General features: G+C 53.9%; 2 protein-coding genes across 4 annotated transcripts; one reads left to right on the forward strand and one right to left on the reverse strand.

Moving 5' to 3' along the window:
* Positions 1-434: 434 nt before the first annotated feature.
* Positions 435-8,662, forward strand: SLC39A13 (solute carrier family 39 member 13). 2 transcript variants are annotated; one of them, XM_081282571.1, is made up of 10 exons: positions 435-594; positions 1,994-2,302; positions 4,752-4,865; positions 5,163-5,284; positions 5,658-5,759; positions 5,866-5,955; positions 6,684-6,734; positions 6,973-7,105; positions 7,264-7,363; positions 7,470-8,662. In XM_081282571.1, the coding sequence occupies exons 2-10, from the start codon at positions 2,002-2,004 to the stop codon at positions 7,543-7,545; spliced, it is 1,089 nt and encodes a 362-aa protein (XP_081138697.1). In that variant the 5' UTR covers positions 435-594; positions 1,994-2,001; the 3' UTR covers positions 7,546-8,662. The 2 variants fall into 2 exon arrangements, with proteins under 2 accessions (XP_081138697.1, XP_081138698.1); XM_081282572.1 differs by having other exon boundaries at positions 6,973-7,101.
* PSMC3 (proteasome 26S subunit, ATPase 3) lies at positions 7,219-16,994 on the reverse strand. Of its 2 annotated transcripts, none has more exons than XM_081282568.1 (12): positions 16,743-16,994; positions 16,425-16,508; positions 15,686-15,811; positions 15,170-15,274; positions 14,992-15,054; positions 14,607-14,744; positions 14,012-14,155; positions 13,762-13,910; positions 12,625-12,721; positions 12,264-12,409; positions 11,162-11,243; positions 7,219-7,257 (listed from the first exon to the last, which is right to left on the reverse strand). In XM_081282568.1, the coding sequence occupies exons 1-12, from the start codon at positions 16,815-16,817 to the stop codon at positions 7,234-7,236; spliced, it is 1,233 nt and encodes a 410-aa protein (XP_081138694.1). In that variant the 5' UTR covers positions 16,818-16,994; the 3' UTR covers positions 7,219-7,233. The 2 variants fall into 2 exon arrangements, with proteins under 2 accessions (XP_081138694.1, XP_081138693.1); XM_081282567.1 differs by lacking the exon at positions 7,219-7,257 and adding an exon at positions 10,810-10,988.
* Positions 16,995-17,230: the final 236 nt, after the last annotated feature.

Below are 17,230 nucleotides of genomic sequence, written 5' to 3' on the forward strand. Positions count from 1 at the left end.
CTTCCCTTTTCCCTTGTTCTTGGAGGAGCCAGGCTCGGCTGACTCACAGCAGGAGAGCCACAGCCATCCACCATCCTCCCATCCCCGCCCCAGGCCCGGCCCGGGCAGCGCGATCTGGCAGTCGAGTGCGCCCCCGTGCGGCCACGGGCGGGACTGCATCACTGGAGAGGAAGCAGCGGCCCTGCCGGCAAGCCCTGCGGCCACTCGATCGCAGTCCCCGCGGGGCCGCCACCCTCGCCCCTGCCCAACTTGGTTCGTCGCGGTACCGTGGAGTTCCCACTTCCGCCCGGCCCTCCCTGCCGCCCCGTCGTCCGGCCCGAACGGAAGTGCACTGTCCGCGCCGGTCCCCCATGGCCACGCGGCGGAAGCGCCCCCCGCCGCTACTCCCTCTGGCCCCGCGAAGCGCGGCGCGTCGGGTTCCGGACGGCCTCGTGTGACGTGGCCGCGCGCCGGGGGCGGCTCCGGGCTGGGGGCCGGGCGGCGGGGTCGGGCGGGGCAGAGCCGGGGCGGGGCACGGCATCGCAGCTGGATGGCCGGGCCCGCCCAGAGCGCCGCAGCTGCAGCCGCCGCCGCCGCCACCGCCGCCGCCGCACGGTGAGTGACCTCCGGACCCTCAGGGCTCCGTCCGGGGGGGAAGGACCCGGCTGATCCCCTGACCCGTCCCTCTGGTCCCGGTCAAACATGGGTCCCTTTCCCCGAACCTGAGAGTTGAACTTGCCCGTCTTGGACTCTTGTTCCCTTGTCGTCCCACACTTGGCCCCCATCTCTCCCTCGCTGCCCTCCTGGGCGCTGTCTCCGCCACCACCCACTCCGGCTCTCTTGACCCCCTGCCTCTGGCTCTTTTCCCTCTCTTCTCTGATGAACTCTCCCTGGAGCCCCTGCCACTCTCCCAATCTGTGGTCCTTGCCCTTCTATATGACCTGCCAAGGACTTGGCCTGGGCCAGTCCTGTCTTGGTCCCAGTGGAGCACAGCTGCTTCCATGGGGGTCTAGGTTAGTTAAGGCCAGGAGATCCCAGGTGGGCATCTTTCCCACCATCCAGAAGCAGCTGCTTTATCTCCCTCCCACTTCCATCAGCTGATGAGGAAACTGAGGCAACCCAAGGTCACAGCCAGCATGAGGCAGGGCAGACCACATTAAATCTCATGCCTGAGTTTCCAGATTGAACTTTTCCATTGGTTGACTCACATCCCCATCCTGTGATCCTCCAGCAGGGCACATTCCTCCCCCAGTATAAGGAGGGCCCCTGTGCTGCCTCCTGCCAGGAATCCACCTGCATTATCAAGCTGGTCTGGTCTTCATAATTCTGTGAGGGAGGCAGGATCTAGCTCCATCCCATGAATGGCTGAGGCTCAGAGGGGGCTTCAAGAATTGCCCATAGTCAGACAGCTGAAAGTGCAGAGCACCAAGTTAACCAGTCTCCACAGCCAGTGCCCGTCATCTGTGCATCTCCTAACTAAAGCATCCTTTAGTCTCACCTCCTGTCTGTCCCTGTGCCCCAGGAACACTGGGTTCATTTCCTAGGAAGAGGCTGTGTTGGCTCTCTCTAGCTCCTCTGCTCTGATCCTCCACCTGAGCCCCCAGTGCCATCCTATCAACCTAGACAGTGCTGGCCTCAGTTCCTGGAGTGTCCTCACCAACGCACATCCTGACTGCAAAGCCTCTCCTGGCAGCCAGAGACACCCGGCTGGGCTGGGCCTGCCGGTGGCTGAAGGGAGCCCAGCCAGCACCTCACCCAGTCATTAGGGAAAGTTTAGCTTCAGGCGGACGTGCTGACACACAGTTTGGAATCAGCTCAGAAGGAAAAAATGTGTGGTCCTTAGGAGAGGAAGTATGAAGAGAGAGCCCCTTTGCTCTGACCAAAGGGATCCTCCGATGCCTTTGGTAGAGCCAGCAAGAAGGTGGATGCCATGGCCATTAAGGGGGCAGGAGGAGGGAGATGCCACGTTTCCTAAGCAGGTGGCAACTCATGTAAATGGGTTTGTATTTTTCAGCACGCGGCATGCTTGGATGTCCCTACTCTGGCTGTGGCATGGAGGGCCAAAGGCTCCTCTTCGTCACTGCCCTTGCCCTAGAGCTCCTGGGAAGGGCTGGGGGGTCCCAGCCAGCCCCCCGGAGCTGGGGAGCTGCAGCAGCCTGTCGCCTGGACAACAACGAAAGCGAGTCCTGGGGGACCCTGCTGAGCACAGAGAGGCTAGACACCTGGATCTGCTCCCTCCTGGGCTCACTCATGGTGGGACTCAGTGGGGTCTTCCCATTGCTTGTTATTCCCCTGGAGATGGGGACCATGCTTCGCTCAGAAGGTGGGTGACCCTCCAGGGGCACCAGTGGGCAGCCAGCAGGTGGGAAATGTGCTGCTGCTCTTCTTGGAAGACCCCTGGTCTCAGGTACTAGGTCACAGTGTGACTGAGATGGAGGGCAGGGTCACCTCAGTCCTCTGGGCACAGGGTGCTGTGTTCATTTGTTCATTCATCCAGGCATCTGTTTATTATTTCAGTCAGCAAACATTTACTAGACTCAATGTGAACAGTGGTTTGAAATATGGCTCTACCTGGGCTTAAGTCCTGGTTCTGCCACTTAACAGCTAAATAGTACAGGGAAATTTACTTCACTTCCGCCTGCCTCAGTCTTCCAATCTTAAAAATGGGGGTAATGGGGCTGGAGATGTGGCTCAGTAGTTGAGTTTGATCTCCAGCAACTTCCCCAAAATGAGGATAATAGTATTTGTTTCTACCATGAAGAGTAAATGAACTGTCACACATAGAGCACTCAGATTGGCTAGTGTGGGGAAAGGGCTGGGTGTTCACATGACTCATGCTGAACCTTGGGATGCAGTGGTGAGAGAAGCGTCACCTCTCTCTTCAGTCTCAGCTCATGGTGTGGAAGAGTTCTAGGCCAGGAACTGCCTTTCCCAGGAATATGCAGGAGGCTGATGCAGGGCCTGCCTCCAGGAAGGGACCTGGGAGATGAGGCCAGGCGTGGATGGGGGGCTTTCGCTGAACTACACTTTTGTTCCATATGCACTGCCTGCCTGTTCACAGATAACATGTTATAATTAAAAAATTAAAAGATTACATGGCACAGGCCTTGTCATGCTAATTGGGAGGCTGAAACAGGAGGATCAGCCTGAGCAACTTAGTGAGACCCTGACTCAAAATAAAAGATAATGGGCTGGCGTTGTGGCTCAGTGGTACAGCGCTTGCCTAGCATGCAAGAGACCCTGGGTTCGATCCTCAGCACCACATAAAAATAAATAAATAAATAAATACATACATACATACATAAAGGTATTCTGTCCATCTAAAACTAAAATAAATAAATAAAAATAAAAAATAAAAAGGACTGGGGATGCAGCTCAGTGGTAGTAATAGAACATTTGCCTACCATGCACAAAGGCCCTGGGTTCAATCCCCTATTAAAAAAAAATTAAAAGATTATAATGGAAGCTACTAAAAATGCAGGTGATGGGCTGGGGATGTGGCTCAAGCGGTAGCGCGCTTGCCTGGCATGCGTGCAGCCCGAGTTCGATCCTCAGAACCACATACAAAACAAAGATGTTGTTTCCGCTGAAAACTAAAAAATAAATAAATAAATATTAAAATTCTCTCTCTCCTCCTCCCTCTCTAAAAATATATATATATATATATATATATATATATATATATATATATATATGCATGCAGGTGCCTATTTCCTAGCCCAAGAGTGTGACCTAGCTGGGTGCAGTGACACACACTTGTAATCCCAGCTACTGAGAAGGCTGAGGCAGGAGGATCACAAATTCAAGGCCAGCCTTGGCAATAATTAAAAAAGAACTAGGATGTAGCTCAGTGGTAGAGTGTCCTTGGGTTCAAGCCCCAGTGACACCAAACAAAACAAAACAAAAAAACACCCCAAGAATGACCTCTTAGGGCAGGACTGGGGCCCTAGGAGACTAGAAAAGAGCACCCATTAGGTTTGTGCTGCTTGCTAAGCTCAGGAACAGTTTATTTACCAGATGGTTCCAGAACTCTGTGCCAGGTTCTGGGCTGGGGGTTGGCACTATACCTGTGAACAGAATCCTTGTGGGGCCCTATCATGCCCATGTATCAGCTCATCCAAGGTCAACATAGGGAGCACTTGGATTATGAGTTCCATTTCACAGGCACAGAGAGGTTCTCTGACCAGCCCAAGGTTGCACAGCTTCTAGAATAGCAGCTTTCCTGGGGATGCCACCCCACTATCCAGCTGCCTCTGTCCTCTAGGCCTCAGTTGCTCTATCAAACCAAGGACTTAAATGTGGTTCCTGTAGGGCCCTTCCAAATCTGGATGCTGCAAGTCTGCAAAAGTTCCCAAATCTGCAAAAGTTCCCAAATCTGCAACTCTTATGAGAGTGTCAGCACAGAAGAAATTTCCACTTAATAAGCATTTGTCATTTTAATTACCACAAGATTCAATTTACAGACAGGGAAACTGAGTCTCAGAAGTTCTCTGAAGGACACCTGGTGTTTGTTAGGTTGGGGAGCTGGGACCTATCAGGCTCCAAAGCCCAGCCTTGCAACCATGATGCACTCTTGACTCATAGTAGGCCAGCAGATCGCAGTGTGTCTCTGCTGCGCACCCAGCCTTTTGCTGTGCCTGTCAGAACAGCAGCCCATAGCCAGGCTTCCTGAAGCTTGCAGTCTGGCTAAGACAACAGAAAGCCCAGTGAGCTGAGCAAACAGAGGTCAGGCCAGTGGCTCGGCCTCAGAACCCCGTGTCTCTGTCTTGTAGCTGGGGCCCTGCGCCTGAAGCAACTACTCAGTTTTGCCCTGGGGGGACTCTTAGGCAATGTGTTTCTGCACCTGCTGCCCGAGGCATGGGCCTACACATGCAGCTCCAGCCCTGGTGAGTGAGGCCGCAGGCTGGGGGCAAGAGGGCAGGAGCAGGGAGCTGGTGCCAATGCCCAGTGTTGGTCTAGGCCCTGCCTGCTGTAAGAGTGAGTGGGAGAGGGATTTGGCAAGGAACTTGCCCGAGAGGGAAGGTCATTGCCCTGGTCCCAGTACCCTGGCATCTATGGGAGTCCTGAGACCAGCTGCCTGGCCAGTTAGTCTTCGGACCCTGTCACTGTCCCAGACTAGGCCCCATTCCAAATGACCCCCTCTGATGGTACTGGCGTTGGCATGGCCTGTGCTCCCCCGGCAGGTGGTGAGGGCCAGAGCCTGCAGCAGCAACAGCAACTAGGACTATGGGTCATCGCTGGCTTCCTGACCTTCCTCGCATTGGAGAAGATGTTCCTGGACAGCAAGAAGGAGGGGGCCAACCAGGTGAGCCCTGAATCCCAGAGCCTGGATATGCCAGCCTGTTCTGGGGTGGTGCTCAGGGCCTGGACCAAACTCTGAGTTAAGTCCTTCAAAATAGTGGTCTCCTGGCCCTCTTTGGGAAGATCTGGGGAGGGAGGCTGGACCAACCTTGGGAAGATCTGGGGAGTGCCAGCATCAACCCCTGCCCTGGCTTGTGCTGGTAGTGACAGGCGGGTGGGAGTGAGGGTTGGCTGAGTTTGGGGCACCTAGGGGATCAAATGGCCGAGAAGCCTAGCCAGATAAGAGTTATTCCCTGTCTCTTCTCCATCTTACTCTCCCCTCTGTCTGCCCTGAGTGGGGGGCATCTAATATCACCTCTTTCTCCTCCTGGCTGTAGGCCCCCAGCAAAGACCCCACTGCTGCCGCGCTCAATGGAGGCCACTGTCTGGCCCAGCCGGCTGCAGAGCCCGGCCTGAGAGCCGTGGTCCGGAACCTCAAAGTGAGTGGCCCACTCCGGGCCCCCTTCCTACAGCCACAAAGCTGAGTGGCCAGCCCAGCTCAGCCCTCCTGCCTGGCTCAGCCTGGCTTTCTCTCCCCTCACCCAGGTCAGTGGCTATCTCAACCTGCTGGCCAACACCATAGACAACTTCACTCATGGGCTGGCTGTGGCTGCCAGCTTCCTTGTGAGCAAGAAGGTGAGTTGAGGCTTGGCAGCAGGTCTCATGCATTTCTGGCTTGAGGGGGATGATGGTAGCAGTGTGGTTCCACCACCAAAATATGCCAGGTCTGTCTCCTTGCGTTTTCCATTATCAGTACCTTCATCTAAGCTCCGATTTCACTGTGGCTCTCGTGGATGTTGCCATGGCCGCCTCCTCATCTCCCAGCGCCTTCACTCATGAGCCCCTACTGTGTTCTTGTTGCCCACACTCCTTGTTGGGGTGCCTCTATCAAGCTGCTAGGCTTGGCCACTGCCTGCTTCTAGGTGCTTCTTCCTTTACTTCCTCCCTGTGTGATCTGGCCTCAGTGCTCATCTGCCTACTCTTGAACTGGCCTCTTTCCCACTTCACACTCTGCCCTCTGTCTGAAATGTTCTTCCTCCCTCTTAGCTGACTCCTCATCTTTAGAGGCCTTTGCTGCCGGCTCCTCAGTCCACTTTGGTCCCTGTCCTCCCAGCCCCATAGCACCTGGTCCACCCTCTCCCTCACAGAACTGCTCTGGGAGGGGCCACACATGTGTCATGTGTGCAGTCCTTGTCTCTCCCCCTAGACCGTTAGCTTCAAGAGGCAGACTCCTTGTTGCTTTTAGTCACTGTTGTCTTTCCAGTAGCGTTTGCTCAGACTAGAGCAAATATTCGTAAAGTGGGTGGGCATGAGGGATACCAAGACCCTCAGCACAGACCCTGCAGACCCTCCCCTCCCTGCAGATCGGGCTCCTGACCACCATGGCCATCCTCTTGCATGAGATCCCCCACGAGGTGAGTGCCCAGAGGGTTACCTCAAGGGCCTAAGTCTGAAGGGTTCCCATGCTCAGCAGGGGCTTGGAGCTTGGGAAAGGCTTTGGGGTGGGCCTGCCCTGCAGTGGTAGGCTGGAGACTGCAGCCTCCTCAGTATTTGCCCTGGGAGCAGGGGACTGGGTGTGCATGTCCGAACCTGAGGCACTCAGGTGATCTGGCCCAGCTGAGGCCCACGGCAAACATCTGCTCCTCCCCCCAGGTGGGCGACTTTGCCATCTTGCTCCGGGCCGGCTTTGACCGATGGAGCGCAGCCAAGCTGCAGCTCTCAACAGCACTGGGGGGCCTTCTGGGCGCCTGCTTTGCCATCTGTACACAGTCCCCCAAGGGAGTAGGTATGGGCTTGGTGGGTGGCGGTGGTTGACAGAGGAGGGCCAGCCATGGGTTTGCAGGCGTGGGGCTGGGGTCTCTCTCATCTTCCCTCCACAGCCCGTGGGAGGGATGGGAGATGAGTCCCCTGGGCTCAGCAGTCAGGCATCTTCTTCACCTGCAGAGGAAACAGTGGCCTGGATCCTGCCCTTTACCTCTGGTGGCTTTCTCTATATTGCCTTGGTGAACGTGTTGCCTGATCTCTTGGAGGAAGATGACCCTTGGTGAGTGACCCACTGTTGGCAGTCACAGTGGGGCCGCAGGGTGGGGGGGCTTCTGGCCTCTGCTGCCCGCTCTGTGCTGCCCACGAGCCAGCTGCTCTCCCCACAGGCGCTCCCTGCAGCAGGTGTTCCTGCTATGCTCTGGCATCATGGTGATGGCGCTGCTCTCACTCTGCGTCGAGTAACCTCCGCTGGTGCCCTACCCCAATCAGCAATAAGAGACTTGGATTCACTCTGTGACCTTGTGTGTGAAGCAGAGAAGGCGAGTGCTTGAGAGAACCAGCCTCTGACCAGACAGGAGGGTGCGTGTGATGTGTACATGTGGTCAGAGGTGTGTGATCTCCGTGCGCAGGGCCCAGGATTGCACCTGCCCCAGCCCTGCTGCAGCCTCCTCTCCCTGCCATCCTGTCGTCTTGCACCAGCTGGAGTGAACAGTGAGGAATAGCAGAGGGCTTGCCCTGCCAGGACCCCAAAAGGAGTGAGAATAGCCCAAGGAACCCAGGCTGCGAGGAACCCCAAAGCTATACTGCCTCTGCTGGGGCCTCCTGGGCCTCTGGCTTGAGGGGGCAACCCTGTGCTCGTGCACCCCAGCCCCAAGAAGCCTAGGGGCCTAAGCTGGGGTAGCTTCTCTCTGCTGTGTCCATTTTCCTGGCCTTGCCTTTGCCACCTCGACAGCCAAAGAAAGGGGAGGCAGGTTCTCCTGTAGCCCCCAACCCCCTCAGCACTGACGGTCCTACCCCTCCAAGCACTGAGCAGGGAGCTGGAGGACTTTTCTTCAGGGCCGCCTGCCCAGACTAGCTCCTGTTCCCCTGGTGAACGCTCCCTGGCAGTGCTGGCAGCTCTTGCCACCTCCAGCTGCCAAACAGCAGCCTGCAGGGCAGCAAGCAGCCCCAGCCGGGCCAGAGGCCTCCCAGTCCAGCTCAGGGATGTTCCTGCCAACACAGGCTCTGACAGACATGCCTGGGGCAGGAGGAATGAGCCAGGCTGCCCTTCCCTGCTAGGCCCCTTCTCTTCTACCCGTGGAGGTAAGGTGGGCGTGGCGAAGGCTCCACTTTGTCAGCGCTCAGGAATGTGCTCTGGGAGAATGCTGAAGCCATAATCCCCAGCTATTTCCCTTGGCTGGCGCCCAGTTACTCAGCTGGCCCACTCCACAGCCAGGATCCAATCCTGCCGCTAGTCTGTGGATATTTAGAGAAGTGGCCATGGAGAGGGTCTCTCATGGTCCTACAGCCATGGTGCTGTAGTACCATCTGTATCTGTAAATACCTGTTCTATAGATATGAATAAATATTCTCCACAGAAGGGCCGCCTCTGTTCTGCACATCGGGGTTTCTGTTAAGGCTGTAGCCATGTCCTTGTCTGTTACCCTCATGGTGCTCCTATTTTCTTCAGTTTTGTTGTTAGGCTTCTAACCCAATGACAGCTGAGCATTGACACAAGCCTGGCCCTGAGCCTCTTTAGCCCCTCAATGCCCTCAAGTATGTTCTCTTTATTTATTTATTTAATATTTATTTTTAGTTATAGTTAGATAAAATACCTTTATTTATTCATTTTTTATGTGGTGTTGAGGATTGAACCCAGGGCCTCAAGGTGAGCGCTCTGCCGCTGAGCCCAACCCAAGCCCTGTTTTTGTTTTTATTTTATGGGCCTGTAAGGCAAGGATTTTTTTCACTGTCTGCCTCCGCACTCTTTAACAATTTAATCAAGGAAGGAACTCCACAAAATCATTTCCAAGTTTGACCCACTTGATATTATTGTTCATTTCAAAGAGAAAAAGAGAAGAGAGGATCCTTACTGGAACCATCCCTTCCTCTGAATGAGCTGAGTGTAAGAACAAGTCAGGCACAGAGGGCTTCCCATGGTGCCACCAGCTGACTGCAGAAGGGGAAAGGAGTCCTGTCCACCTCTTTCCTCTCCAAGCCAAACAGGACAGCCTACAGCAGCCTGCTGGCCAGAACCAGTGCGGTGGCCGGAGCCTGGTGCAGATGAGTGGGAACCCAAGTCAGCACCCGCTTACCTGGGAATGCAGGGCTTAGTATTATCAGCAAAACATTTAAAAGGGACTTAATATCTGCTCTACCAGGTTGTTCTTCTCCAATAAGAAAACTGTCTCAAGGACTTAATTATAGTTAGTCCAGGCCTGAAGGATCCAAAGAATAGACCCACAGCTGCCTCTCTGGCCCCACCCATAGCTCAGCAGATGCCCCTGGCTACAAGCTGTGGTATTGAGCCCTGCGAGGTAGCAGACAGATACATGTGATCATCTCAGTCCACTGAGAGAGGCAGAGGAAGGGACTCCATTTTATAGATGAAGAAACCAAGAATGGATGAGGATAGTGCCTGCAGGCTCAATCGGTTTCATGGCCAAGGGTGAATCCTGTCTAGTTAGAAGGGAAACGGTATGAAGCAGTGGGAACAGCCAAGTCAAGGCAGAAGACAAAATCACTTCAGAGACTGGGCTGCTGGGCCACTGGAGCAGTGGGGACAGGAAGTCAGCAGGAAGGCCAAGCAGAGGGTGATACCCAGGTGACTCAGACACTTGGGGAGGATGACACAAGAGGGTAAAAAGAGCTGGAAAGGAGATGGCTGTCTGGGAAGTTAGACAATAGCTTGCTGTGGTCACATGGAGAAAGAAAGAAAAGGGGGCAGGCAGGGGCGCTTCATTTGCATCTATAAAGTGGGGGTGCCCTATTGGTGGTTATTCTGATGATGAGATAATATATGCATTAAGGCCTATAAAGCACACATCCCAGGGCAAGCTCTCAAGTGGTCACACCTGCACCTCCAGGACACCCTCCACGGAGCCACCATACTAGCTCAGTGAGAGGTGGGAAGCTCTTATAGTCGGGACAGGCCCAGCAAGATCCTAAGCAAACTGAAAGGTGTGGGGCAGACGGAGGCAGGAGAGGACAGTCTGATGGAATCTTAGGCTTAGGAAGGCTCCCAGAGTGAATACTGCTTAAGGCTCATTTTTCAGTCAGAAGAAATGGGTTGAAAGAGCTACTGGACCTGTGGAAAAATCAGGAGGGGCCTGTAGAGAAACAGGAGGCACACAAGCCAGCAAACAAGGGGGAAGTCTCAGGGACCCAAGACCCCAAATCTGGCTTTACACGGACAGCAATAAGGACTAGGACCAGAGCACCAGAAATGCAGGAAAAGGAAAAGGCTGGCTTCTGTAGGCCCTGCCCTGTGAAATTGGAGGGACACAGTCTGTAAGAGCTCAGAGAGGAAGGGCAGGGCACACCGAGAAGGCTGTGCTGGGACCTGAGATGAGAGGCAGAAGACTAGGCAGCAGCTGCAGTGCCATGCAGAGCACCAGGGGCTCACCTTGATGAAGGGCTGGGGGCCCTCGGTTGTCTCAGAGATTCCCAGGCTGCAGCCCATGGGGAAGGGGCCTCCTGTGTATGTCCTATACCTTCTACCCAGAGCCCAGGGAAGGTGAGACAGGCGGCAGTGAGCCAAACCATCTTTTATTACAAACTCTAACCAGCAGCACTAAGGGTTGGGCCTGGGGCCCCTAGGCATAGTACTGCAGGTTGGCTTTCTTCTTGGCCTGCACCTCCAGGATGCCCTCCATGTAGTCCTCATGGGTGAGCTCGGTGGCACCCCTGCGCAGCGCGATCATGCCCTGCAGCCAAGACAGATGGACTAAGGTGCCTCCCCACATCCTTAGCCCTGCTCCCAGAGGCGTGGGCCTTCTCAGCCCCTTCCCCCAGCAGTCTCCACCAGCCAAACACCCCATCCTGTCTAGTGAAGGGACAAGAAGGTTTGAAGACATCCTCTCACCCCTCCGCCACTTACCGCCTCCACACACACAGCCTTGCATTGGGCCCCATTGAAGTCATCAGTGCAGCGGGCCAGCTCCTCGTAGTTCACATCAGGACTGAGGAGAGACACACCACAAAGCTCACTTACTCACAAGGGGACAGGAGACAGCAGATGTCCCACCATGCCACCCAGTAGTAAAGTCAACTGGCCCTGTGACAGCAAATCCCTGACTCGCACTGCCTTCTTTTCCTCTCAGTACAAGACAGGTACGGGACTGGAGCAGGTCAAACCAGGTTATTTCTAGGACCTCTGGTGCTCTAGCTTTCTAGGGACCAACTCGGCTTGAGGGAGGGGTTCAGGAGGTGGGTGGAGACAAAAGACGGCCTTTCATTCCCCCACAGAGCCAGCCCTGCATCGGCCAGCACTGTGCTACCACCACCGTCCTTATGTGCCACACATTGTACTTGACACTGTCACATCTAATCGTTCCCACAAGGCCATGAAGTTAGGGTTACTATCCACAAGGCCCAAATTAGAAAACTGAGACACAGACAGGCCCAGTGGTACATGCCTGTAATCCCAGCGGTACATGCCTGTAATCCCAGCAGCTCAAAAGGCTAGGCAGGAGGATTGTGAGTTCAAAGCCAGCCTCAGCAAAAGCGAGGTGCTAAGCAACTCAGTTGAGACCCTGTCTCTAAATAAAATATAAAATAAGCCTGGGGATGTGACTCAATGGCCAAGTGCTCCCAAATTCAGTACCAAAACCAGACCAAAAAAAAAAAAAAAAAAAAAAAGAGAGAGAGAGTTCTTGCCACCTGCTGAAGGTCTTACAACAGTAAACACAGGCCATCTGGCCCCTGCCTAGATTCCCTGGGACCAGGTTGAGCTGTGCTCATCTGTGGGGCTGTGGAGGCCAAGAAAAAGCATCTGCAGCATGCCCTGGGCAGGAGAGGGCAAGGTGCAGATGATTCTAGGAGCAGAGCAACCAGAATCAGGGCCTGGACCTCAGGCAGCTGGCATGTGCCTGCAGGAGGCAGTGGTGGTCATGAAGGCTGGGGAAGCTCAGCACAGGCAGCTGTGAGGAGAATGGACAGTCAGAGATGCTCTGCTGCTGCCCATTCACGGCTCTGCTTACCTGACGTTCATCTTCCGGGAATGGATCTGCATGATTCTGGCCCTGGCCTCCTCATTAGGCATAGGGAACTCGATCTTGCGGTCCAGGCGACCTGAACGGAGCAGGGCAGGGTCCAGGATGTCTACCCTATTAGTGGCTGCAATTACCTGAGGAAAGGGAGAAGCAGCAACTTGAACTGATGGGCACAAGCACAGTAAAAGGTAAAAGGCAGCCCAGAGTGTGTGTAAACAGGGGACCTTAAAGGCACAGGCAGATCAGAATTTGAATTCTAGCTCAACCATTAATTAGCTAGGTGACCTCAGAAGGTGCCACTTACCTCTGAATCTCATTTTCTTCACTGGGAAAGAATGAAAACACTCACCTTTACTTGGGTATTGGGCTGGAAGCCATCCAGCTGGTTCAGAAGCTCCAGCATGGTCCTCTGCACCTCCCGGTCCCCGGCTTTCTCACTGTCAAAGCTGGGGTGTACAGGAGGCCAAGACACTCGTGAGGCCACAGGTTGGGCAGAGCCCTCCCCTCTCTACCCACAAGAACCCTAACCAAACCTGCCTAGAGACTAACATATAAAAGGAGTCGCTAATTGTTGACTACACATTCAGAGCCTGGAGAGACTCCTGGGATCATATGCCAGGCTGAAGATAAACAGTGAACGAAAAACAGCCATGGCATGGGCTGTCACAGAGGAACGTATGACTGCCCGCTAAGCTAGAGCTCAGAAACGCAGGGGCCTGGCCTGGGCTCGGACTCTTGGGGATTCCAGGCAGGCATCCCTAAGAAGCATCCCTGAGACTGCAGACACACTAGCTAAGCAAACCCCAAGTGGAAAACAAGAAAAGACAAGTGGGGCTGAAAACTGAGGAGGGAGTCTGGATCTGGTGGGGGAAGAAGAGGGTGAAGTTGGAAGAGAGGGAGGCAGAGACATGTGAGACCTTACTTAAGGCCATGGTTCAGTCCAACACTTAATGCCAAGGAGCAATGAGGTGGTCCAGGAAGGTTTTTTTTTTCCTTAATATTTATTTTTTAGGTGTAAATGGACACCACACAATGCCTTTATTTTTATGTGGTGCTGAGGATCGAACCTGGGCCCTGCCCATGCTAAGTGAGTGCTCTACCGCTGAGCCACAATCCCAGCCCCGCAGGAAGGGTTTTAAATAAGATCTGTGTGGGGGACCATGGATGCATGTGAGTAAGGAAACATTTCTGGCTAGGGTTGTGGTTCAGTGGTAAAGTGTCTGTCTAGCATGCATGAAGCCCTGAATTCAAACCCAAGTACTGCCAAAACCAAACAAAAAACAACCAGATTTGTTTTGAAAGGAACATGCTGGCAGTTATGAAGAGAAAACAGGTTATTTAGGTGAGAATTTAGAAATCAGAACCACATTAAGAGTAGCTACTGTCCCAGGGGAGGAAGGGGTAGAGTGGGAAAGAGATGAAATTTAGTGCAATTGGGAGGCTGAAGTCTGCCAGAGTCCCTTTGAAACCCCCAGTACTCCCTTACCGCTTGGTGCCGATGGCATCCAGCTCATCAATAAAGATGATGGATGGTGCCTTCTCCTTGGCCAGGGCAAAAGCATCCCGAACCAGCTTAGCACCATCTCCAATGAACATCTGTACCAGCTGGGGGCCAGCTAGCTTGAGGAAGGTGGCCTGAAGAGGAGGTGGCGGGGTGGGGGTCGTCAGGCCTTGAGCCCATTTGGGAGAGGGTGGACTCCTACCCACCACCTCCTCATCCCTCCCAAAGAACACACCTTGGTCTGTGCAGCACAGGCCCGAGCCAGCAGTGTCTTTCCTGTACCTGGGGGCCCATACATCAGCACCCCCTTTGGAGGTTGGATCCCCAAGTTCTCAAACTTCTCTTTGTGGTTCATCGGCAGGACAATGGCTTCCACCAGCTGCCAGGAAGAAGTCCTGGGTAAGGAGAGTGAAGCCCTGAGGGATCCCACAGCCCAACCCTTAAATGACTTCAACCCCCATCTCTACCCCTCCTATTGCAATTCAGGGACACTGCCCTCTTTCTCCCGTAACTAGAAGGCTTTACAGAAAGTTCATCCTCACCAAGGCTGGCCCTGGCCTCTCTCAGAACACAGGATATGGTAGAAAGACCCTGAGCCAAGAACAGGGGACAGAGTACCAGTCCTATCTCTAGTTCTAACTTTCTGGGCCTTGGCTAAGTCACTTGATCTCTCTGGACCTCAGCCTCCCAACATATCACATGGCACCCTCCACCCCCACCCCTAGGCAGCTGCGAAGAGGAGATGTACAGTAAAGGAATGCATTCTTTCAACAAGATGGAGAAACACAAAAGGCTGGTGAGGCTGCTGGCAGCTGCTGTGTCTCTCTCACCTCCTGGATCTGCTTATCCAGGCCCCCGATGTCACTGTATTGCTCCGTGGGCCTCTCATCCACCTCCATGGCCTTCACCCGTGAGTCGTACTCTGTAGGCAGAGTCTCCAGGATCAGATAGGAGTCTTTGTTCACACCCTGAGGACACAGCATGGGAGATTCAGATGTATCTCTAGGCCTACCTAATGGGCTGGGTGACAGTCTGTACAGTGAAAGGAGAGTTACAGGACTGAGCAACACAGAATCAAAGAGCAAGCAGACAGGATCTCAGACTCTCAGGGTTGCTCTACTGAGACTCAGAGGCAACAGAGACCTGGAATTGCGGAGGGGCTACTTAGTGGGAAAAACTCTGGAAAAGCTTTGCTTGAGCTTAAGCAATCCTTACCACCAGGTCTCCCGGCTTCAGCTTTTCAGCATCCACCAACCCAATCACAGGTAGGAAGTATGTCTATAGGAAAGATTAAAGGTGCAGTCTCTGTTACTGTACTTGATAAGGCCTCAAAGTCCTGTCCCACACCCACGCCTCACAATCCTCTGCTCTTCTATTTTTAAGACAGCCTTACCTGTCGTGTGGAGGTTTTGATCACTGCACACTTTCCCTTCCTTTGAGAGTCCAGGTCGATATTGGCACCATCCTCTTCTTGGTCATTGGGATCAACATCTAGCAGCTGAGAAGGAATAAAGCTCAGCCCCTTGAACTTCCCAGAGCCCAGTGCTTCTAGAGCTAAGCTGAGACAATTCCCAACACTCACAGGGTTGCCTGGCCCTTACCTTACTCCTCAAACTAGCCCTGAGCTTAGCAAATGGGTGGTTGATAAGCCAGAAGGTTGGTAAGATCTGAGTTTAGGTGCTACTTCTCTGCACAAAGCTCATCTACTCCAGCAAGAAAAATCAATAAAAAAAGAGCCATGTTGAGACTTACAAGGTCTTTGTAGGACCAAATCTACAAAAGGAGACTGGGGGATGCAGCTCTAACATGCAATTTGGCCTGGGAATTTCTACCTATTCTATCCCTGGCCCCACCCCCAGCTATCTCCATGGCCCACTGACCCCCTCTTCCCCTCCACATACACACACACCTCGATAACATTGGAGACTAGGTATGGCAGGGTCTTGTTCACTTTGATTTTCTCACTGTTTTCTTTGATCTTGTCTTTCATGGCTTGAAGTTCATGGGTGACCCGTAATACTTCACTCTTCATGATCTGGGTTGAGGATGCATGGAAGCAAATGTTCAGCCCTGGCTCAGCCTGCACCAGGCCCTGGAGTTGGTGAGGTCCAGGCTGCCCATGGGGACCCTCCTGAATCTCTCCACCCAAATCTAAGGCTTTCTAAAGGCTAAGCCTGTCTATATTTACATTCCACAGAAGTCAAGCCAAGAGGTCAGTTTGGAAACCTCCCAGGGAGATTGATGTAGTATTGGGAAAAGAGCAGGCCTTTGAAACTGGCAAATAGGTTTTAAGTTTTATCTCTTGGAAAGGGCTGCCACAGTGGTGATAGGAAGGAAAAAAAAATATCTCTGAGCCTCAGTTTCCCCACCTGTAAAATGGGGATTTACTAAAAGGACGATCTTTGAGAGGAATAAAGACTTCATTGGAAAAGGCAGTTTGATAACTCCTCATCTCAGGCGTGGTTCCCCACCTCCCAGTCCCTCCTCTTGTCCTTTTTAAGGCTTAGTTTTCTTTTTCTTTTCCTGGTCCCAGGAGAAAGCCACAGGCTCCATGTCTCCTCCAGCGAGGCGAGGAAGGAGCAGAAGGGCACAGTGGCCAGGGCCTGCCTGTGAGGTCTCCACTGGCCGCACCGGGGCCCAGCGCCCACCTTGATCTCGCTGTCTAGAAGCCGTGTGCGCTGGATGATCTCTTCCGTGGACATCTTAAGCACCTCCTCTCCAATTCCATCTTGCTGTTTCAATAAAAAACAACTGACATTATTTACTTATTTACTTTTACTCACGGGGGCATCCCGCGATCCCCGAGCCTCCTGATTCCAGGATGGAGTCAGGACCACTGCCACGTTCCAAGCGGCCCCGGCCCCATCCTGGGATCAGGCCTGACCCCCAGTCACCTCCTCCCCTCCAGACAAGGACATGTCCCCGCTGGCGCCAGTTCCGCGACCCCTACCTCTCCAGGCACCCACCTCAGCCTCATCCCACACGGTCGCCATCTTCTCCTGCCGAGTCACTGGACTCTCAAGTTGCGGCAGCACATTCATTTCCTAGAGGAAAAGGCCGAAAAAGGGAATGGGCAGGAGCCGCAGCGGGAGATTAATACCGTCCCTTTTAACGCCTTTTCGTCACTAATGGCGAACGTCTCCCGCAAATCCTTTCTCTTGGTCGAGTCAACTCCAACCACGCCACCGGAGCGAATCTGCTGCTCCGACCCTACAGACCAAACTCGGGCCACAGAACACGCCCCAGCTTCCTGAAATGTTCCCGCCCTCGTCTTTTTTGTGCCGGGGGCGTGGTTGGAGTTGCTATTGGCCGTCGAGCGCAGGGGGCGGGGCCTGGTATAAAGCCGGAAGGGGCGGAGGAAAGGCGGGTGCCGCTGGGGACCGTGGGAAATGTGGTTCTAATTTGGTCGGTAACTGAAAGGGCATTTGTTGGAAGCCGTGTCTCCTTCCTCAGA

The sequence above is a fragment of the Spermophilus citellus genome, assembly GCF_964194105.1.
Source record: "Spermophilus citellus genome assembly, chromosome: 2".
NCBI classification, from domain to species: domain Eukaryota; kingdom Metazoa; phylum Chordata; class Mammalia; order Rodentia; family Sciuridae; genus Spermophilus; species Spermophilus citellus.

Coding starts and splice junctions, on each gene's coding strand:
- PSMC3 (XM_081282567.1), bottom strand. CDS start 16,817: ATGAATGTGCTGCCGCAACTTGAGAGTCCAGTGACTCGGCAGGAGAAG. Junction 12,722..13,761: donor GATGCCATCGGCACCAAGCG/GTAAGGGAGTAC, acceptor TGTACACCCCAG/CTTTGACAGTGAGAAAGCCG. Junction 12,410..12,624: donor AGCCCAATACCCAAGTAAAG/GTGAGTGTTTTC, acceptor CCCTTTCCTCAG/GTAATTGCAGCCACTAATAG.
- SLC39A13 (XM_081282571.1), top strand. CDS start 2,002: ATGCTTGGATGTCCCTACTCTGGCTGTGGCATGGAGGGCCAAAGGCTC. Junction 5,760..5,865: donor CCGTGGTCCGGAACCTCAAA/GTGAGTGGCCCA, acceptor CCCCTCACCCAG/GTCAGTGGCTATCTCAACCT. Junction 5,956..6,683: donor GCTTCCTTGTGAGCAAGAAG/GTGAGTTGAGGC, acceptor CCCTCCCTGCAG/ATCGGGCTCCTGACCACCAT.